General features: G+C 53.0%; 1 protein-coding gene across 24 annotated transcripts in view; it reads left to right on the top strand.

Annotated features, from left to right (window-relative positions):
* shot (dystonin-like protein short stop) overlaps window positions 1–23,594 on the top strand; it is an 83,066-nt gene that overhangs the window by 35,278 nt on the left and 24,194 nt on the right. For 19 of the 24 annotated variants that reach the window (XM_025300511.1, XM_025300496.1, XM_025300504.1 and 16 more), the window contains 6 exons: window positions 35–505; window positions 866–2,071; window positions 2,259–2,342; window positions 3,835–4,056; window positions 10,088–10,203; window positions 10,435–20,905. In XM_025300511.1, coding sequence (XP_025156296.1) covers window positions 35–505; window positions 866–2,071; window positions 2,259–2,342; window positions 3,835–4,056; window positions 10,088–10,203; window positions 10,435–20,905 — 12,570 coding nt within the window. Of the gene's footprint in view, window positions 1–34; window positions 506–865; window positions 2,072–2,258; window positions 2,343–3,834; window positions 4,057–6,869; window positions 7,135–7,420; window positions 7,500–10,087; window positions 10,204–10,434; window positions 20,906–23,594 lie in introns of those variants that run through there. The other 5 variants (XM_025300516.1, XM_025300515.1, XM_025300517.1 and 2 more) reach the window with 3 other exon arrangements.

Here is a 23,594-nt window from a genome sequence, read left to right as displayed (position 1 = left end):
GTTAGCCTCCGCAATTATTATTATTTCTTTGCAGTCATTAATGAGCGATTTGGAGAAGCGCGAGATACAGTTCTCGGCGGTGCAAGATCGCGGCGAGGCGCTGGTCCTTCAGCATCATCCTGCGGCCAAGACCATCGAAGCCTACATGTCCGCGATGCAGAGCCAGTGGGCTTGGCTGCTCCAGCTTACTCTCTGCCTCGAGGTGCATCTGAAACATGCCGCGCAGAACCAACAATTCTTCAAAGACATTCAACAAGCCGAGCAGTGGATCTCCAAACGGGACGAGACACTGAACACCGTCTACTCGCAGTCTGACTTTTCGTTGGACGAGGGAGAGCGTCTCTTGAAGGGCATGCAGGAATTGCGCGAGGAGCTTAATAATTACGGTGATCACGTACAGAGATTAGCGGAGAGAGCGAAGGACGTTGTTCCCATGAAGCAACGTAAACAGCCGGTTATGCGACCGTTACAAGTGACCTGCATCTGCAGTTACAAGCAAGTCAATGTGAGTAGTAGTAATACCATTTCGAGAATGTGTCTGTTCTTGATCTTCATTTATCTTCATGTATTTTATCTTATTTCATTATTTATATATTACTTATTTATTAATTTATTATTTTTATTATTACTTATTTATTAATATTTCATTCATCGTTTATTCAAAATTCTCCTGCTTTGCATACATCGTTCATACTTCGTTTTCATACCCGTACTCTTCTGTTTACTTTTATTTTTCCTTTGTAATCTTCGGCCCTAAACATTTTTAACAGACACTTGGTATGATATAGAACAGAAATATATATGCAAGTATATATCCACCATGTACCTACATGTATTACTTTTCACTTACTTATCATCTTTCCAGATGTCCATCGAGAAAGGGGAACAGTGCACGGTGTACGATAATTCCGGCAGGGTCAAGTGGCGCGTAAAGAATACACAAGGTACGGAGACCCCCGTGCCAGGTGTTTGCTTCGCCCTGCAGCCGCCCGATAAGGAAGCGCTTGACGCTGCTGAGAGACTGCGACGACAGTATGACAGAAGCGTCGCTCTATGGCAACGGAAGCAGCTGCGACTCCGACAGAATATGATATTCGCTACCATCAAAGTGGTTAAAGGTTGGGACTTGCCACAGTTTTTGGCCATGGGACAGGATCAACGTACGGCTATTCGAAAGGCGTTGAACGAGGACGCGGATAAGCTGCTGTCCGAGGGAGACCCGGCGGATCCGCAGCTGAGAAGACTGAAGCGAGAAATGGCGGACGTGAACCGGCTGTTCGACGACTTTGAAAAGCGTGCCAGAGCGGAAGAAGAATCGAAGAACGCCGGGCGTATTTTCAACGAGCAGGCTTCCACGTTGCAACAGGTTCTCGACGAGGCCGAGAGAGTGCTGAACGCACGCATAGCTGCGCCTTTACCGCGCGACCTTGACAGTCTGGAGCATTTGGTGCTGCAGCACAAAGACTACGAGCAAAATCTGCAGGGCCTGGCACCGGAAATGGAGCAGATGCAGCAAACGTTCCGTGGTATTACCTTGAAGACGCCGGCGATGAGGAACAAACTCGACAACATAACGTCCAAGTGGAACCACCTGTGGAACTTGAGCAGCTTGTACATCGAGCGGCTCAAGTGCGTCGAGATAGTGTTGTCTGGCCTCGAGGAGAACACAGCAGCCATATCCGAATTCGAGATCAAGTTGGCCTCCTTCGGTGAGCTGCCGTCTGACGTGAAAGGCCTGCAGGTGGTGTTGGAGGACCTGATGGTGCTGCAGAACGCTATCGCCCAGCAGCAGGTGTCGGTGGACCAGCTGAACGACGACGCGCACAACGCCAGGCGTCTCGTCGAGAAATCGCGACCGAATCACCGCGGTCCGCATGGCGACATGGACCGATTGGATGCCGAGGTTAATAAATTGAACGCCCGGTGGACGAACGTTTGCGGACAACTGGTGGACAGACTGCGCAGCGCCGAGACGGCCTACGGATTGGCGCAGCAGTACAGCACTTCGTATCAGAACGAGGTGGACTTTGTCGACGAATCCTACGGGAAATTGGAGCTGGAGAACACCAAGGTGAACACGCGGTTCGAGCGATTCTTCAGACACTTTAGTCGTCTGTGCACCACCGAGTTAACAAAGTGTCGTGAGGATTTCTCATGATGATGATGATGATGATGATGATGATGATGATGATGATGATGATGATGATGATGATGACGATGACGTGATGATTTCTCTCTTTCTCTCGTGATGTTTGCAGAACTTGCTGAGCAAGGTGCTGGATCGTGCGCCGGCGATCGAGGCAGTGAACATCACGGGCGGCAGATTGATCCGCGAGGGGAAGGTAAGAGCGAAAGCGGATATAGTCTTTATTATAGTCTTTATTTTCGCCAGTGAGCCAGTGAGCCTCATAGGTAGCCTTTATAGCTTACGGTGTGAATGCTTGCATGAATGGAGTTTTGCGTGTGTCTGTACATACAACATACAAACGTACATACAGGTCGTCACATTTATTATGTACCGTACGCAAGCGCACTAGCGCACTAGTTCGGCACTGTGCGCCGAATTTTTCATCGTTTAGCGTTCGTTTAGCGGAGATCGTCGAGCTTTTCTCAGCTGTTAGCGGGCGAAGGTGGTCGAGCAGCGAGGCAGTTGCGCGAGCGAGAGACGCGTCTCGTACTGCGGATGGTACGTGCACCATGGACCATGATTGGTTTCTTCACAGTCTCCGAGCAACTCGGCCGCCATTTGGTTCCAACGTCTTCTCTCGGCGGCTCGTCATGTGCGATACCTACCTGCTGAGGAATATATATCTCATCCTTCTATCTGCGTGTCGGGCTCTCTCTCGGACTACGCTGAAGCGGCGCGCATCGTTTATTCATTTATGGTCATTTGTTAAATATGCCCACTTATGTAATACCCCACGATGTGAGACGATACGACTGGAGGAGCGCGCGCACACCATCTGTAACATCGCTGGACTTTCTCCTCTTAATCATTCAGTCTCTCGCGATTAACTCTCGAATTACATCAGAAGCACGTTTGAATGGAGCTGTACCACTTTGATTTAGCGACCGACTTAGATTTTGTGTTTTTCTTTTTTTTCTTTTTTTTTTTCTTTTCTTTTTCCCCAAGAAAACTAGCCGCGCATACGCTGCTTCAGGTGCTTCTAGCAATATGAAATTCTTTCACTTATACGACCTCTGGATCTATGAGATAACCCAGTGAGGTATAATGTAGCATGTGTGCAGCCGGCGAGGTAGGTGAATACCTTTGGACCCGATTAATACGCAGGGGAAGATTAACTCTCGCAGCCGGGGAGAGATCACGTCATGTAACGAATACCGCTCGCGTATTCGAGGCAGCTCCTCCTCTCCTCGCCCCCTCATCCTGCTTTCTCGATCGTAATTATTTGCAGCGCGATTTAATTTGATTTATCGCCGCTCATGCTTTATCCTGTAGCGCGAAAAATCCCTTCATCCCTCGTGCCTGAGCGTCGCGACTTCGGTGATGTAATAACCAAAATTATTCCGAACCTCTCCGATCGTTTATGTTTACGTGCTAATGTAAACATGTACCTCGACTACTCTGTTAACGCAACTACTTTGTATCTATCGGAAGTATTACCACATTGGGTTGTCAAAGTTGCGAATCGCAAGTCGCAAGCGCGATCGTGTCGTCGTGCGCGGCTCCGATCGCAACGCCTGCGTCTCTCGCTGTCGCTTTCGGAAGGCTAACGGTAATTGGCATACGCATACACACACACACACACACACACACACACACCGATCTAAAATTGCACTAACCATAACGGACTAACCGGCGGAACCCCATAGATCTATGGACAAAGGCTCAGAACGTTCAAAGAACAATTGGAAGATATCTGCCCGTCGTTGGACGCGTCGGTGAAGAGGCCGCGAAGAGATTCCGTTATTACGGTCGATAATGTTGCTCGCGATCTAGATACGCTGAACCGAAGATACACAACCCTCGTGAATCTGCTTGAGGAACGGGTCAGACAGCTGGCGTTACTCCATCCTGAAGACACTTCATTGCAGGTGAGTGCGATTCGATATTGTTCTAAAATAGCTTTAATGAATTATATCTTAGTTTTTTTTCAGGAGAGAAAGATTGAAACGCGTTTCGCGATATTATTACGAACAGAAAAAACGACTGACGAACTGAGTTTTTATTTGTCGGAGGTGTACTGGATTTTCCGTTTTGTTGATTGATTTGAACACTTGGTTCGAATGCAATACGGAACGCAGCAAATGTCTAGCGAGAGAACTCTCGGTTGCTGGGAATGTTCCAAGAACAAGTTTTCGCACTATCCATTCCTATTCCATCGGTTGCGTTTCGATGGATTGCTGCATTCCACAAAAAGGCCAGTGTATACCAGTGGAATAGATAGAATCCGGCGTACTTGTACGTACTTTGTCGCTATACTACCATAGTGACAAAAGTATAAACTAGTTAATGAGAATAATTGGAAGAGAAGTGATGAAAGAGAGCTACAAGTCGACGGGCAATGTAGACAGGCTGGTATTTCGCGTTAGATTTAACCTTCTCCGCGCTGCGGCGTGTGCTGCGGCCGTGACCGCAGTAATTCCGTGAAGGTCTGCAATTTGCATTGCCGATCGATACATTTCGGGAATCCGTTCCTCGGAGTGAATTCCTTCATTCGCGATGATCCATGGATCGTAACACTTGGATTCTCAAGCGATGCTTGGCTTGAGTCGCTCGATTCAAACGACGAGTCAGAACCGTCACGCGAGAACATCGCCGCGGTGTGAAGGTTATCTATTCGGCGTCGTATAAGATTGTGCACGGATGTGGATGCCGGTGTTGCATTTAACCGATTGCTAATTACCGAAAACAATAATAAGAGACACGACATTCGGACCGTACGACGATGTTCGTTTATTTACTTCATTTTTGTATGCTGCTCGTCGCATTAAGGTAGAAGTACTTACCAATGTGAGACACTCCGAGACACTCAAACTCACCCAACTCTGGAGCATTTTGTTGTTTTAATCTAGAGTATGAATATTTGTACTTTCACTATAGAATAATAACAACATGCATCGCATAAATAAGTACAGTGTTGTATTGTATATTGAAGATTTAAATATTCGTATTTAAAGATATCAAGACAATAAAAATGCCGAGGATACGTGTCACAACCGCGACACTGGTCACAACGGCCCAGATGCCAGATACACATATTTGTAAATTTATTACATTTGAACGGGGAAGTAATTTTTGTCAGCGTCAATGAAAAGTGAGAGGTCTCGAGGTCTAAGACGGACCGATCGAAACTTTCCGCGACGTAGTAGATGTTGTGCGACCGCGAATGACAATCTGAAATTAATGAGTAGAGAGGAATGAATATCAACGAGCGCTCTCGTGAAGAAAAAAAGAAAAACTGAGAGAGAGAGAGAGAGAGAGAGAGAGAGAGAGAGAGAGAGAGAGAGAGAGAGAAAAAACCTGTGTGTCCACATCTCCACACAGCCATATAATTATATTCGACGAATGACGACGACATCAGAAATAGCCGAGAAATATTTTTCTCGGTGCTGTGGCGCACCGTCGCATATCTCGACGGCAAGGGGAGGGCGGGCGGGAGAGGAATCGTACCGGAAACGGCTGATGGAACATATACATCTTTTCTCTTCTTTTTCCTTTTTGCTTTGTTGTTTTCTTTTTTTTTTCTCTCTTTTAATCGCGACCGATGATCGAGTTCGCGCGTGTTCGTATCCAATTGTCGTACTCTCGCTGTCACGCTCGTCACGCCGGCTAATACTAATCAAGGCTACTTTATCGTGAGCGCCAAACATCACCAATCTACGACACGCGACCGACTTTCACTCGATTCGCAGCAGCGGCCGCCGGTTTTTCGTTTCTCCCGTTCTCGTGCCGCGCGGTGTTACCGCGCCCGCGCCCGCGCCCGCGCTGGTGCCGGTGCCGGTGCCGGTGCCGCCGAGATCGATAAGGGCCGGCAATCAACGTGTCGGCGCGAACGCGGTAGAACACAAACGGGCAGTGGCGCGTTCACACCTGTTGAGGCCCCCTAGCCAACGTATGTTACGGTTAATTATCAAATTTCATTGTGACCGCGGTATCGTGCGCCAGAGCATTTGGGCCAATTTGAGCCAAAAAGGAGACATGTACACGTCTGGAGGGGTCAGATTTGTATATTTACATTCATCGCGTTCTTTTATTTTATTAATCTCGTGTATGTGAAGGATCGAATTGAAAATCCCAATTGACGCAATGAGAATCATATCGTATACATTGATAAAACAAGGACGATCATGTAGTAGACGATCGGTAATTTTTTAATGGAGAAGCGAGCATGCATCTTCGATTCACTTGTATCCTCTCGATATCCGGCTGGTCGAGCGACAAAAATTTCGCGCGATTTACTCGATGAGCTTGTTTGACTTTGAAAATACGTGACTCGATACAAGCATTGTCATTTTATCATTTTTCACCCGGATCATCCCCCCGGCTATCAAATTAATAAGGCTGTTAAGTACAATTTCTTTCGAAAATGGAAATGGTGCGCGTCGTTTGTGTAACGCCGGAAAGAGAGTGAAAGAGTCGGGGGGGGGGGGGAGAAACATTTTGCACACGTGGAATGTTAAATCGAATCGACCAAGATCAACTTCTTTTTTCAAGGCGATGAATGCGATTAATTTGGCACAATTCTGAAGGCGTGGGGAATCTTGAGCAACGTGCGCCAATGCGCCCACATCTAAACGCGCTACTGAAGGAACGTCGCGACGGTGGCGGCGGCGGGCGGTGGCGTCACTGCTACCTCCGCCGCCGCCGCCGCCGCCGCCGCCGCCTCCGCCGCCACCTCCGCCGCCGTCGCCGCCGTCACTATTCGCGTCTCCTCTTCGATGCCATCGGTGTCATCGAGAAAGACGCGTCGTCGCAGTGAGAGACCGTCGGCTGCGTCGCGATTGACTGTCCAGAGCAGGTCAAGCATGCTTGCCGGTCGTACGAGCAATTAAAATTCGTCGACGTCGTCGTCGTCGTCGTCGTCGTCGTCGTCGTCGTCATCGTCGTCGTGAGCGCGGCAGAAACACGCGGCAGATTCTCCGATGTGAGCGATCATGATCGTGCGAAAGGTACGAATATGATACATACAGCGGCCACGAGTGCACATTATCGCGTGCCGTCTACGAATGCTTCTTAATGTTGGATGCACACTCGTCCCACGGTGATGCACACACGGGTCTTGTCGCGCGCGCGCGCGCGAGTGAAATCGGAGAGCTGCGGACGTGCGCGATTGCGGTTGCGGTTGCGGTTGCGGCTGATTAATCGGCGAAATTATCCCTCATCAGACGCTAGTTATGAGAGTAGGGATTTACTTGTGTCATTCATGGAACGGCCATAAAATGTCGAGCGACTCGCGTATGTGTCGGATGCGCAACAATCGCGACAGCTTTCGCTATTTCGCGCTGATCGTGAGACAATCGGAAAAAATTCACAGGTGAATAGTTGGCGGCTAATTTATTATTTACGAACTCCCTGATATATGCGCGCGCTTCTTGATTGTCATACGTATAATATCAACATTTCAGAGTCGAGTAGAGTAAAACATATGCCAAAACAGTGGAGCATGACACGCGATTATTCTTCGCTTGTGGCTTCCGAAGGGAACGCGATCGGTAGTCAGTCGCGAATTCTCTCGTAATTTTTCTCGAGTATGAAATATTTTCTTCAACACATTCTTGCGTGAGCACATACGCGCGCCGCTTGACGCGTTATTTTGAGATTTTTCGATTTCATTGTACAGCGTCTCGTCTTGAGATAACACGAGAGACATTGCTCTTCCCACGCTATTCCCACGCGTGAACTTGCGGAACTTGCGTATTCCGGCAAAGTTTAAACTCAATTTTCTCCGCGTATGATGTACGCGACACACTTGTTAAAGTCTTCCTTGACGTTCGACTCAGTCATTGCTGATTACTCTTATCGGCTATTCGCCGATGTACGGCGTACGGCGTACGGCGCGATTGATTATGTCGAATCCGCAGGGTAAACTACGTATTTCGTGCCAGCTACTCACCGGGGTGCCTTATTGGCACTGTTGGGACCGTTGAGTATCGTTAGAATAGTATCGATTTTCGCGACGCTTTACTTGTGCGTTACACCAAGCGCCAGAAAATAGAGACATGTACCGTAGCGACGTAATACGCGTCGTCCCAATTGTCCCGCGGTGTCCGACAAGAGACAACTTCCCTGTGTAGAGGAACGTGACCAATCGCGGTGGATTCTTATTTTAACATGTGCACGGAGTGACCCAGAAGCAGGCACACCGGTCGATATACTCGAGCGGCTCGAGGTGTTTCTTCGAGATCGCGCTTACGTTAAAGTCTCATTACATGCATCGCACATACTTTAGCTGCGATGCGACGAAATTGTCCGACAATAACATCCCAAAATATATCGTGCACGCCGTCGTGGACGAGTTGAACGACTCGTCGATTATACTCTCGTTGGATGCGCGCGCTCACGCGTACACACACACCGCATTACACAAGCAAAATTAAAACGCTTTATAAAAATGAAAGTGAAAATACTTTATAGTTGCACACTATCTCGTAACCGGTGCGTAACAGGTGCGCAATTGTACGACGTGCTACGATCGATACTGTCGCGTCGTATTAATCAGGTACGATTCGTCCGTAAATCGACGGATTAATACGACGCAGGTAGCAAAAATCGGTCAGGGTTTTTCCTCCACGGACGTGTCGTAATCGACGTCGTATTAATACACTGTCGTGGATTTTACGATTCGCGTTCGTCAGCTCGATCGCTTTTATCGCTAATATGCGTTCGCATTCCGCGAGCGTTGAATTCTTCGCGGCCACGCTCTCGCGGAGCGTGGCCGCGAAAAATGATTCTGCGCCGTTTTTCTTCACGACGACTTATTCTCACGCACGAGCGAATTTCTTCTATCGAGACTTTGTTCCGTGTCGTCTACGTCGTTACGACTGTCTCGTCGTAGCTCGAGTTTACGGTGAAATTGACGATGAGGAATGGAAGGTCATTTACCAATTATACCGTCCCGTATCCGCGCGCGATGACATAAGCGGCCGTAATGACGTAGTCCTTTCCTGGACACCTACGTCCTCGGCCGGCAAGGCCGGCTCGCGAGGTATCGCATCCGAAATTACGCGTGTCTCGCGCGTTGACGGCCGCGCTGCCACGGCTTTCACGGTATTAGGCAATTAAAGAGGCTAGGCTTTTGATGTACATAATCGCACATGTCTCGCAGCAAGAGAGAGAGCGAGAGAGAGAGCGAGAGAGAGAGAGAGAGAGAGCGAGAGAGAGAGAGAGAGAGAGAGAGAGAGAGAGAGAGAGAGAGAGAGAGAGAGAGAGAGAGAGAGCGAGAGAGCGAGCGAGCGAGCGAGTGAGACTTTTGCGTAAGAATCGGTAACATGCGTATGCGACACGGGCGGCGGCGGCGCGGGTGATCAGTGAGCGCGCTAGTTATATTTAAAGAGAGCCCCGTCTCGGCTGAAAGACGGCTTACGCGGCGGCGCACGTGGTCCAATTATACGCCAGTTTAAACGTCGTGCAAACTTGTGCATCTCGCCGGGAGAAGGGGTGACTCGCTTAAATTTATGTGAGATTATGTGGCGGGCGGTTATAGCGTGGGTGACGTGGACGTCAATCCGATTGAGGAATTAAAGAATTTCGCATTGTGGTGACATCTCGGACAACGCGAGGTTTCAGCACGCGACATAGATTTGGAATTGATCGCGAAAACTCGCGAGGAAACGGTCATTTCGACGGAAATTCATGACGCGATCGTTGTGAATTGTGAATCTATTGGGAGTGTTAATTTTCTGTAATTTTCTCCCCCCCCCCTCCCCCGACTGAATATTTTATCGAAGAATCGGTGATTGTGTGTGTTCTGATCTATATTCCGGTATACATTCGACAACAAGTCGATTGTGTATCAGACACGTTTTGAAACAACGTAGGATTAAGTGCATAACATTTGTCGTAGAACGCGCAAACAGACAAAGAAATGTATGCTGCTGCTAACCGCGAAATGTCTACTTTCAGCGTGTTCTTCAAGAACAAAGGCCACTGCGGACGTTCCGCACAGAGTTCAACATCTACGAAAGCACCACTAGCGAGGAGCGTTATACCTCCACAACCACACACTACACTCAGTCGCAGTGAGTATGCCTGCAGTGAAAAACCTTTTGCGTCTGTATACTTTTCACTTTTCGCCTGTTTTTTTTCTTCCTTGTCTCCTCTGCCTCTCTTCCGTTTTTTTCCTTTAAAAATTTTAACACACATTTTACGACAAGCGCGCGCGCGTGGAAAGAAGTTTGGTGGAACTGTTTGGGGAATAATAAAGGGAACCGCGTGAATCTCACGTCTCTCGACGGTGGCCATTGTCGTAGATATACTTCGGAGCGACACGAGTCCACCGAGACAACGTTTTCGAGCGATACCTCGAGGCGAAGTTACAGCGCGGAGCAGGCCGCCGCGTATCGTCCTAATGGCCACGAGTCCACGAGTCCTGCGAGTGCCGTTTCACCGGCATCGGCGGCCATCGACATCGTCGCCGGCGGTGTCCTCAAGCGCTCGCACGAGACCGAAACCACGAATCACCACACCATCTCCTCCTCCTCTTTTTCCTCCAACGGCGGCGGCGGCGGCGGCGGCGGCGGCGGCGGCGGCGGCGGCAGCGGCGGCAGCGGCAGCGGCAGCGGCGGATTGCAGTTTAGCAGTAACGAGCGAGATGGTGGTGTTAGGCGGATGATAGTACCAGCACCGAGGGTGACACCATCCGCCGAGGAGGAGGACGACGGAGTTGTCGACGCGGAGAACGTGATTGACGTTAGGGGTATCGTAGATCCGAGCAGCGGCGAGATGTTGACCGTAGGCGAGGCGATCCGGCGGCGGATCCTCGACGTTAGGAACGGTAGGATAGTGACGTCCAACAACGGCAGGTCTTCGTCGTCGAGTATGACGATCGAGGAGGCGGCGCGCGCCGGTCTGGTTGATGCGGCGTTGGCCAACCGGCTGTTAGGTCCCTGCGGGGTGAACGACGACGACAAGGAGGGTGGACGACGAGGGCGGCGGGTGCTGTCGCTCCTCGAGGCGATCCAGCGGGAACTGTGCGACGCCGAGCGTGCCGACACCGCGGATCGAGTAAAGGTAACCACCACGACGACACGCCGTAACGACGAGCGTGCCGACGATGCGAGCACCGCCAACCTAATCACGGGGACTAGCGTTGTCGATGCGATGAGAGAGGGCTTGTTGGACCCGGCCACGGGCGAGGTGGTCGTCGAGAACGGCGAGCGAATCTCGATCGAGGAGGCGTACACGCGCGGTTACCTTACCAAGGTAGACGTGACCGTCCGGGTGAGTCGTAACGCCGTCGCGCTGTCCGACGCGATTGCGCAGGGTCTCGTGGACGATCGGTCCGGCCGCGTCACCGACCGCGTCACCGGCGAGTCCTACCCGCTGGACGAGGCGGTCGGCAAGGGTATCGTCGACGCGAACGTTAAGGAGGTCGTAGACACGCGCAACGACACCAAGGTGACGGTGGCGGAGGCCATCGAGCGTGGCATACTGAACGCCAAGAGCGGCCGGTACATGCACGGCCTGTCGATGGAGAAGCTGCCGTTTAAAGAAGCGCGTCGCCGCCAGCTGATCGTGAAGCCGATGACGCTCAAGGACTGCTGCGACCTCGAGATCATCGACGACAACGGCATGATCGCCAGTCCGACTCATCGCGGCAAGTTGACGATAGCCGAGGCTATGTCCCGCGGCGTCTTGGACTCCGCCAACGTCAAGTCCATAGTCGACACTCGCACCGGCGAGATGGTCACGTTAGCCGACTCATTGAACAGCGGCATTATCCGAGACGACGGCACGTATCGCGACACTCTCGGGGCCGTGGAGTATCCTATTTCACGAGCCGTAGAGAAGGGCCTCATCACGTCGGTGACGCAGAAGACCATCTTCGACATCGACGGCTTCAAGGATCCGGTCTCCGGGGAGTACGTAAGCCTGAACGCGGCTCTGCTGAAAGGTCTGATCAGCCCCAAGTCCGGCGGTACTTTCACCATCGACCTGTCCGCCGGCGCGGGCGAGACCGTGTCGCTGAGCGAAGCGGAGGAACGCGGCGGATACGTAAGACCGGAGGTAGCGGAGATGCTGAATCGCGGCATCGGCGTCATCGAGAACGGACGCGAGGTGAGCGTGTTGGAGGCTGTGCTGCTCGGACTGCTCGATCCTAAATCCGGTCAGCTGTTGGATCCGCGCAGCAAGAGGACAGTGCCGTTGGAGGAAGCGATCAAGCGCGGGCTCATTACGCCCGACGGTGCCGCACTGCTCACCAGCCTGCTGAACATTGCCGTCACCACGCAGACCGTGACGAGGACCGTCAGGAGGTACGTCACGACGATGGAGGCCGGCGAGGTCACTACGAGAGATCACTGCGAGATGAGCTACGAGGAGGAGGAGGAGGAGGAGGAGGAGGCGGCGGCGGCGGCGGCGGCGGCGGCGGCGCCTGTGTCGATCGACAAGGATCGACGAGCATCAGACAGCGAGTTACGGACTGTCGCGGACGTGGATGCGGACGCGACGATAAGAGTCGAGAGCAGCGGCGGCGAGCCTATCGAGGAGCGGAGCGGCGATGCGGTGGCGGCGGCGGCGCACTCGTCTCGAGAACGCCGCGCCAAGTGTTACGAAAGCAGCAGCAGCAGCACCACCACTCTCACGGCGGCGGACGTTGACGACGTGCTCTCACATCGTAGATCACACGGCGGATCACCGCCGAGGGCGATCGGAACGGTCACCACCGTCATTACCAAGGACATCACTCCGCGAGCGTCTTCCACGCCGACGAAGCAGTCTTCCGTCACGATGACGATCGCGCCGTCGTCATCGACGGCCGTGCGCAACGTCGTCGCCCCTGTTCCCGTTTCTACGAGAGACTCGAGCCATCGAGCCATCAAGGACTCAGTCACGATAGTCGCGAGAGTCGGCGAGTCGGCGGCCGAGTGGATCGGTTCCGAGATTACGTCGAAATCGAAGTCGAAATCGAGCTCGTGCGAGTCCGAGTGCGAGTACGAGGAAACTCGCGCGGATGCTGCCGAGTCGTCCAAGTTGTGGTGCCACGACGGAGCGACGAAGGAAGGGAAGATTCCAGTGTCGATTCCAGCCACCGTTGGCTCGTCGCTCGCGGAGACTGCAAGATCCGAGAAGGAGCGTGCTTACACCACCGACAAGAGGGTGTTCGAATTGCCCGCGGATGGCTGGGCGCTGTCCGAAGCCATCGATAGGAAACTCTTCGATCCCACAACAGGACTCTTCATAATCCCTGGCACTGACAGATTGGTCTCCTTCGAGGAATGCGTCAAGCTTCAGATCATCAATCCGAATTCCGGTTTTGTCATCGATCCCAACAACGGCAGAAAAGTGTCGCTGGTGCGAAGCTTGGAGAAGAACATTCTGGACTCGACGGGCCACTACAGCTATCCGCAAAAGATCTCGATGAAGGAGGCGATCGCGGACGGCCTGGTCATATTGGAAGATGGCACGAGCGCGGACAACGACAGCGCCGCCAATCAACGACTCCTTCAGATCACGAGGGTGTCCGGTAAGCCGGACGTCGTGAAACTGACGCGTGCCGGCGATCCTTCCGGCGAGCAAACGGAGATCAAGACCACCGACGAGATCTCGATGCCGGATCCCGTGCAGGTGACTCAAGGAGTGATTTACGACCCGGGGACGGCTCTGGTGATCTCCACGAAGACCGGCAAATCGACGAGCCTCTTGACCGCCGTTTCCGACGGCACGCTGTCGCCCGCCGCTGTGATCGTCAAGGATCCAACTACGGGCAAGGACATCGGCATGGCGGATGCCGTGAATCGCGGTATTCTCGATCTGAAAGCGCGCGAGTACAGGATCGACGACCGCAGGAAGATCTCGCTGCTGGATGCGACGAAATTCGGCGTGGTGTCCGTGCTCGGGGCCCCTCTTGCCGCTGCGACGGCCGCCGTGGAAGCGGTGCAGAGAACGATGGTGAAAGACCCGACGACCGGTAAGAAAGTACCGAGGGAGGTCGCGATTGAACGCGGCATCGTGCCAAAAACGCCGGATGCAAGCCTGCCAGTTGTCGTCGAATTCACTAGCGCTAGTGCCGGTAGTACTCCTGACGCCGATGAAGCCGAGGACCTTGCCCTCTCGCGAACTACACGCATAGCACACGAGGACGAGCCCGACGAGACATCTCCTCCGCCCGGAGGAGGAGGAGGAGGAGGAGGAGGAGGAGGAGGAGGCGGCGGCGGCGACGACGACGGCGACGGCGACGGCGGCAGCAGCGGCAGCGGCGCGAGAGATGTCAGTCCAACGAAATTCAGCAGTGACTCGCCGGATCGCCGTGAGAGTTTAGGTACGGAGACGAGAGCGCGAGTGACGGTCGAGCCGAGGTATCAGGTCACGATCGGCAAGGCGCGGACCGTTCCGTCGCAAAGTCCCGAACGCGGCGAGGCGAGGGCCATTGTCCTGCAGAAGATGCGGAAGCGGATAGTGAAGGTCGAGGAGGCGCTACAGCGCGGTCTGATCGACGTGGAAACGGCGGACACCTTCGCCCGAGAGATGTGCAACGAGAGAGGCGAGCCGATCACGCTCTCGGAGGCTATACGCGTCAGTCGGATCGACGCCGATCAAGGGCAGATCGTGGATCCTCAGCGCGGCGACGTGCTCAGCATCAAGCAGGCCATCGATCGCGGTATCCTGGATTCGGAGAAGGCGCACATACTGGTACCCTTGGCGAAGAGCCTGTCCGTGCACAGTTTGTACCGGCAGGGCTTGTTGGAGCCGTTGGAAGGTAAAATTGTCCATCCCGAGACGGGAGCGCACCTCACCCTCAACGAGGCCATAGTGTGCGAGATCGTGGATCCTCTGTCCGACCTGATGTTCACCGTTGACGGTCGCACGGAGACGCTGCAGTCCGCGATCGCGAACGACACGATCGACGCGGACAGGTCGCTGGTGAGGACTCAGCGCGGCAGCGTGAACCTAGTCAAGGCGATAGAGAGCAAGGTGTTCGAGCTGAAGGAACCGACCGGGCCCTACGCCGCCGATATACCGCCCGCGGGCATGACGTTCCCCGTCGCGTTGAAACGCGGCTTGATAGATACGAGCAGGAAAGAAGTGCGTCACCCGATCACCGGGGAACACCTGCCGTTGGAGGACGCCATAAGCGGGGACTTTATCATGGCGTTGCCCTATCCGGTGGCTCCCGACAGTATAGAGATCACCAAGGCTCTGGAAACCGGACTGATCGACCGGGACAACGCCGTGTTCTTTCATCCCACCACCGGGACTCCGATTCCCATAGCCGAGGCCGTCGAGTCCGGCCTGCTAATCGTCAAACCGCCGGCCGACGGCGAGAACGCGGCGACAGCCGCCATCACCGAGACTGTCACGTCGTACCACACCATCACGACCAAGACCGTCGAGCTACTGCCGGGTTACGCGTTGAGGAGCGCAATGGAGGTGCAGGATATCAATACCGGCGGTATTATCGCCATCGACGAGGCGCGACGAAGGGGCATCATCAAGGACGAGTCGGAGAGCAAACAGGAATTCACTACGAAGGACATCAAGATGTCCTTCGATCGCGCGGTCGAGAGAGGACTCGTGGACATGGAGACCGGCATGTACACAAATCCTCGCACCGGTGTCACGATGCCCATTGACAGGGCCGTTGAGGAGGGGATACTCGACACTACCGCCGCCACCGTCACCGAGAGCGGCGGCGATCTATCGACCGGCGGAGGAAGATCCCGACAGTTCAACAGCGGCATGACCGTGCTGGAGGCGGTCGAGCAGATTTACGACGAGAGGACGGGAACGTTCAACGATCCCGAGACCAATGAGTCTTACAACTTGATGGAAGCGATGAGGGTGGGTCTGATCGAGCCCGATTCTGTTCTCTATAACGTGAGGACCAAGGAATCCATCACTACCAGAGAGGCCGTGGAGAAGGGTCTGCTCGATCCCGACACCGGAAAGATGAACACCGTGCGCGATCAGAAAGACCAGCCGATCAGCATAGCGGAAGCGACGAAGCTCGGTCTACTGGCGGTAGTCGCCGCCGCGCCAGTACTCGCCGGTCGAGCGGTGGTCGACGCGATCGCGAGCCGTAGAGTAGCCGCCAACGGGTCCAAGCCGAGCAGCGTGCCACTACCCGCTTCCGCGGAGGAGCGACCAAGTTCACCCGCGGCGAGGATCTCCTCGGCCAAAGCATCCGTCCGAAGCGTCCGAACCCCCCGTCGAACCGCCGCGTCACTTGTTCGACCTGTCGACGCTTGCGACACGCTTGAGACGCCTGTCTCTCAGCGGGAGAGCGGGATACCTAGCGCCGAGGTAAGGGCGCCGCGGGAGCAGCAGGCATCTTCGACAGCGGACGCAGGAGGAGTGACTGTCTCACGATCGCCTCAGCCAGGAGAATACGCGCAGCAGCAGCCCGCTGCTGTTGCTGTTGCTGTTGCTGCTGCTGGTGCTGGTGCTGGTGCTGCTGCTGCTGGTGCTGGTGCTGGTGCTGGTGCTGGTGCTGGTGCTGGTGCTGCTGGTGCCGTTGCTGGTGCCGCTGCTGGTGCTGCTGCAGCCGTAGCCGTTGGCGAGGATGCACCTGACTGCAAACGACTGTCTTCGCGCGAGAGGCGAGAGGACATTCTGCCCGAGGCAGAGACGAACGATGACGACGACGAGAGGATGAAGGAAATCGCGGAGGGAAACGCCGCCGGACAGGTCTCGGTAGTGATCACGAAGGAGCTGTCGCCTCAGATACTCGCGCAGCTCGGCGTATTTGACCCCGTGAGGGAGAAATTTTTGGATCCGGAGACAGGTATCGTCACTTGCTTCAACGATCTGGTCTTGAACCTCGGGGTCTTCGATCCTGACAGAGTGTTCGTCAAGGACCTGTCGTCGGACTCGTACGTGCGGCTGCGCGAGGCGATCGGCCGACCTCTCGTGGACCGTAATGTCGCCTATATGGTCGATCCGAAGTCCGGCAAGAAGATACCGTTCTTCGAGGCGGTGCGTCTGGGATGGATCGTGCAGGAGGCACCGGCGGAGGACGACGATGAGGCTCGGGATGAGACCGAGCGGCCGACGCGGCGGGATTCGCTGCCGTTGAGTTTGCAGGAAGCGATCGACGCCGGTGTGTGCAATCCGGTCACGGGGACGATTCTGGATCCCAGATCGGGAGAAGCGTTGGCCATGAGCGAAGCCATCGACACGGGCGTCATCGATGCCGACGTGCTCGGCGTCAGGAATCCGATCACCGACGAGATCGTGCCGCTGACAGAGGCATTGGAGACCGGCATGGTGGATCTTGCCAAGGGCGTCGTCATCAGCGCGGAGACGAGGACGGAAATCGACATCACCGCCGCGTTCCTGCGGGGTCTGATCGTGCCTACCTCTCGCAAGCCGATCTCGCTGGAAGCCGTTATCAGGAAGGGCTTGTACGACGCCGACGCGGGGACAATACAGGATCCACTGACCAAACTGCCGATCGACATCGAGGAGGGCGTCCGCAGGGGTGTCGTCGACGCTTTCATCACCGAGGTCCAGGACACGAAGGCCGGATCATCCGTCTCGCTGGACGACGCGCTGACGGTGAACCTGCTGGATCCCGGCACGGGTCGTTTGCGTGACACCAAGGCGGGAGAACTCTTACCTTTAGACGTAGCGCTCGATAGAGGCTTAATTATTACAACACCGTTCGTGCCTTCGCTGATCGACGCGATCGACCAGGAATACTACTCACCGAAGACCGGCTTCGTACTGAATCCCATGACGGGCGAGGATCTGACGTTGAAGGAGGCGTTGGACGTCGGCTATGTCGACGGCGCCACGACGGTGGTGAGAGACGACCGGAGAGACCGTGTGATCTCCTTGGACGAGGCGCAAGAGAGCAAACTGATAGACCCAGTCAGAGGTACGCTGACGTATCCGCACGCCATGACGCTGGACATCGCCTTTGAGAAGGGTTACATCTTGAGCACCGTAAAACCATGGACGTTGCAGGAGGCTCTGGCACTTCAGGTCTACGATCCCGAGTCCGGCACTTTTAACATCGACAGAAACAGCTATACCCTAGAGGAGGCGGTCGAGCAGGGCTTTATCAGCAAGGACGGTCCGTCGATCAGGGACCCGCGAAACAGCGACATCATATCGCTAGGCGACGCCATTAAACACGGCTTCATCAATGCGAAGACCGGCACGGCCGTGGACCCGTGTACCAGCAGCAGCGGCGGCGGCGGCGGCGGCGGCGGCGGCAGAGGCGGCAGCAGCAGCAGCAGCAGCAGCAGCAGCAGCAGCAGCGGTACGGCCCTTTCGTTGACCGATGCGTTGGATCGTGGCTTCATAGTGCCGGCAAAACGCAAGATATCCCTGCCGGAGGCCGTGTTCAAGGGTCTGTACGATCCTAAGACCGGGCAGTTCACGGTGCCTGACACGCAGGAGAAACTTCCTACCGATCGTGCGATCAAGATGGGCGTGATCGACGCAACGACCGCGATCGTGCGGGATCCTAACGGCGACGTGATAACGTTCAACAAGGCCATCAAAACGTCGATAGTCGACCCCAAAACCGGAACGGTCAGCCACGCGAGAGGACCGCCCGTGGACTTTCATGAGGCGCTGGAGCGCGGCCTGTTGCTCGAGACTAGAAGACCCATGAGCTTCAGCGAGGCGATCTCGAAGGGTATCCTCGACGACAAGAGCAACAAGTTCCTGGATCCGCAGACGGGCGTTTATCTAACGGTTCTCGAAGCTATTCAGAGCAATCTGATTGACGCCGACTCGGTCACCGTCAAGGATACAACTGGTAGATCCAACTGGGTGTGGAAAACGATGACGCTGAGGGAGGCTATACGGCTGGGCTGTGTGGACGGCGTTACCGGTTACCTCAGAGATTCTAACAAGGGCAACAGAAGCGTGTCTCTGAGAGATGCCTTCGAGTCCGGCCTCATCGTCGACAGTAGGGCCGCCGTGTCTGTGCAACGCGCCATTCATCAAGGACTGTATGACGACAACACTGGCAAGATCACCGATCCTAGCACGGGCAGGGCCGTGACGCTGCACGAGGCGATGAGAAAGTGCGTCATCAGTCCCACGTTGCCGTGTTACTGGGACAAACGCGGCGAACGGCTGCTGTCGTTGGCGGAAACGTGCCGTGCCGGTGTGATAGACAGACGCACCGGCATGTTCAAGGAACCGGCGGGCGCCGGTTGTCCGGTCTCGTTGTCAGTGGCGCTGCAACTCGGCCTGATCGTCGACATCGAGAGCATGGGCTTCGGCCTGTACGAGTCGGTACTGATGAACATGTACGACGTCGGCACGGGTAGGTTCGCGCACCCGATCAACGGCCGCAAGTTGACTCTGGCCGAGGCATGCCAGGTGGACCTGATCAATCCTCTGACGTCGATCGTCAAGTGCACCAAGTCGAGCAAATACATGCCGCTGGCCGAGGCGATCACCGCCGGCATCGTCGACGACATTCGCGGCACGTACGTGATCCGCGAGCTCGATAGGACTATAAATCTGCTGGACGCCACGAAGAAGGGTCTCGTCGTCACGTCGAGAATGCCGTTGTCGATCGAGGAAGCGGTCAAGTATCGGCTCTACCGCGGCGACAGCGGCAAGTTCGCAAATCCCGTCTCGAACGAGTACCACGACTTGCTTCAGGCGATCAACTGCGGCCTCGTAGATCCCGACACTACCGCTTTGAAGGACGCGACAACCGGGCAGATCAGGTCACTGTTGGCCGGCATTGAGGACGGCACGGTCGACGTAGTCCGCGGCAGGATACTGGATCCCAAAACGACTCGCGCCTTTAATATCGACGTCGCGTTGGAACGAGGTCTGTTGGTGACGATAGACAAACCCCTGGCGCAACAGTCGGCGCATGTAACGCCTTTGGACGCGTGGCCCAAGGCCGGCCCCGGCCCCGGCCCCGGCCCCGGCCCCAGCGATCGAAGCGTTCGGGAATGCACATTGGAAGAAGCGATCAATTACGAGCTGGTCGATCCGAACACGTCGGTAGTACGAGACTCCAGAACCGGCCGATTCGTGACGACGGCGCGCGCGATAGCCGACGGTATCGTGGATGCCTCCGTTAGGGGCACCGTCGAGCTGAAGATCGGCGGCGGCGGCGGCGGCGGCGGCGGCAAGAGAGAGCCACGTTTCCTGCGTTTCGGAGATATCACCGTGTTCGTGAGGGAGCCTGTTGCGTTCGATGTGGCGATCGAGAAGGCGTATCTGTCCTTGGACTCGGGCAAATTTACGGATCCGGTGACGAATGAGCAATTAATCCTGAAGGAGGCGGTCGGTCTCGGTATCGTGGATTCGGATTCGGCGTTGATCAAAGACTCGCAGAAGAGGAAACTGGTAAAGTTGCCGGAGGCTTTCCGCAAGGGCATGATGGACGCGGAGAAGGGCAATGTGTTGGACACGGCCACGTCCAAATTGTACAGCCTATCGCGAGCGCTGGAGATCGGCCTATTGATCACACCGCGAAACGGCGTCTCGTTCATCGAGGCGCTGCAATTCGGTCTCTACAATCCCACCACGGGCGGCTTTCACGATCCCTTTGTAGTCACTTCCGTGTTAGATCGCAGGCGTCTCACGCTGGCGGATGCGATCAACTCGGGCCTGATCGATCCGTCCACCACCGTGATCAGAGATCCCTTTACGGGCGAGATTGCGAGTCTGTTAGAGGCAGTGAATAGCGGGAAGGTAGATTCCGTAGGTGGCAGGTTAGTCGAGGATACGGACGGCAAGAGTATCGACTTCGTGAAGGCCCTGGAGCGTGGTTATATACTCGCCGCAGAAGCCAGGGTAAGTAGAGAAATTTTCTCTCTCACTCTTTCTTTCTCTCTCTCTCTCTCTCTCTCTCTCTCTCTCTCTCTCTCTCTCTCTCTCTCTCTCTCCCCCTTTAACAATACTCGCGTTTGCCGTAACCAAACAACCAACAACAACAACAATCGACAGCTCTTCTCTTTGTCTTTCTCGTTTGTTTGAATCCGTCTTTTCCTTGTTTGGGTTTCTCTATTATTTTCTTATCAGAGTTTACGTTGCTACTGTTTTTCTCAACGCACTCACGATTCTCTCTAACAGCTTCCCGACAGTCGGCGGACGTCATTATCGTTGCGCACGTTGTCGCGTCAGTCGGCATTACGTTTTATTTTGTCATACGACTTTCTCTCTCTCTCTCTCTCTCTCTCTCTCTCTCTCTCTCTCTCTCTCTCTCTCTCTCTCTCTCTCTCTCTCTCTCTCTCTCTCTCTCTCTCTCTCTCTCTCTCTCTCTCTCTCACTCTCACACACATTCTCTTCGTCATTATCATCACCTATTGCTTGATTAGACGTAAACTTTTTTCCATCTCCATTGATCGCTAAGAGAGACGCTTGCGCTGAAACACATGGTCCTGCATAGACCTCTAATAAACTGTCGTTTTCCAACTGGCATGGCATTTTATTCGTTCCGCTCGAGGACCGAGAGAAATGATACGCCGTAATGTGCATGGGAAAGTGAAAGAATCATTTTCGCTCCGGCGCTGTCTCTCTCTCTCTCTCTCTCTCTCTCTCTCTGTGTCTATCTGTCTGTCTGTCTCTCTCTTTGTTCCCTTTGCTCCGTCGAATCAAATCATCACTATGCTTCCTCTTATCGGAATGCTCGCTTCCCCAATGGTTTATCTTATCGTAAGATCATCTTTTCATTGTGCATCACATTATACTCGCTCTCGTGCTTTTATCTTCATTCAACATAGATTCAGTAAAGGTCGAGCATCATTACGATAAAAATGATACCAGTCGGATATCGCGTATGCCTCCTCGAAAGGAGGGAGGACGGTTCGCCATTGTCAGATCGACAGATTCATTGGAATTATTGAACATCGCATCACGAGCCATCTTTCCATTCACTACGCAGAATATATATCATCAGTTCCAAGCCGTTTTATCGCATCAACAACGCTATTATCCCCAACCCTTTTTGATAAATTAAGTAGCATTAATCTATAATTTTATCATTAATCTATAATTTGACAACTCGCTTACCACTTATTTCTCACGGTGCATTTTTCGTCGTTTTGTGTGCGCAGTGAAAATCTGAAAGTTACATTTTTATATAACATGTTTCGGAAGAAGCCTTGGGAGAAAAAATACAATAGTAATTAAAGAGTGGATCACACATACGTAAATCGGATCAGTCACAATTGGATCCAATTCAGAGAGAGGGTAGAAAGACTAATTGAAAGAAACATTCATTCGCGCGCTGAGTATACTGATAGCGTAACACAAAGACGTTGCATGTGCAACAGAGAAACAGGATTCGCAAGTTAGCACTTTTTCTACTCGTCGTTCAAAATTAACACCTTGAAAGTTAACTCGAGAGAAAGAGAAAAGAAAGATTTGAACGTTGAAAGAACACGTAAGTATAATTCTCACGCGATTGCCTTTCATCATTTGCTCTCTGTAAAATAGATCAGAGTGTTATCGGGAATGGGAATGATGAAGACGAATATTATGGCGAATAAATATTCAATGCATTGTTGAATGGAAGAGAGAATACATCAAATTACGATGAGATTGCGATCAGAATGGAAAATGATAAAAAGCAGTAGTGGATAATGGAATGGAATGCTAGAACGATCGATTGATATTATGTCGCTAAATTGTTGTTAATGTAACATGAGAAAACGTGAGACATACTCGACAGTAATTAATAGTTACAATATTCACTGATGTTGTGTGTATTCACACAAACACACACACACACATTATAATGGACGCACAGATTTCGTGATATATATATTTCAACAATTAAAAAGAGCTCTCTCTCTCTCTCTCTCTCTCTCTCTCTCTCTCTCTCTCTCTCTCTCTCTCTCTTTCTCTCTCTTCCTCTATAACAAGTAAATTACGCAGACAAGATCAGATTAGATTTTTCGTTAGACAAAGACAAAGATTGATCGATTAGTTTCGTTCGCCGATCTTCGCAGGATTCTCCTACGATTAACACGTAATGAAATTAACAAAAGTGTACAGTATCCTATCTTATTTCTGATGATTTATTCGTTAATTAATGCGTTCTTAACCCGACTAGTTTTTAATATTTGTGTCTGTTCAAAGTTATGACAATTATATATTTAAATGTTTTCCTTTTTTTTCAGGTATGATTATGTTTACTTAATCACGAACCTATGTTTTCGCTAGCATGAGTTAGCCGGAGTTACTCCACGTTGTACATTACCACCGTGTCATACATTGTTACGCATTTACTATATTATACAGCGCCATCACACGTTGTTACTACACGTCATTGTGCGTTTTAATTTATTTGCTTGTTGGAACGTGTTTTACTGCGCAAACCACGTGAGCTCATACTGTTATCGTTTACGCTTCAAACTGCATATGAAAAAGGAAAACGGATACGAGAGATATGCAGTTCTTGCAGATAAATTAAAGCTACCATTTAATACTGTATTTACCTGTACGTTGAAAGGTGTGCCTGTGTTTGCATGCGTGAGAT

The sequence above is a fragment of the Harpegnathos saltator genome, unplaced genomic scaffold (assembly GCF_003227715.2).
Source record: "Harpegnathos saltator strain DR-91 unplaced genomic scaffold, Hsal_v8.6 scaffold370, whole genome shotgun sequence".
Lineage (NCBI taxonomy): Eukaryota > Metazoa > Arthropoda > Insecta > Hymenoptera > Formicidae > Harpegnathos > Harpegnathos saltator.
The sequence above is the reverse complement of the archived record's forward strand: the minus strand, read 5'-3'. Positions and strand labels throughout refer to the sequence as shown.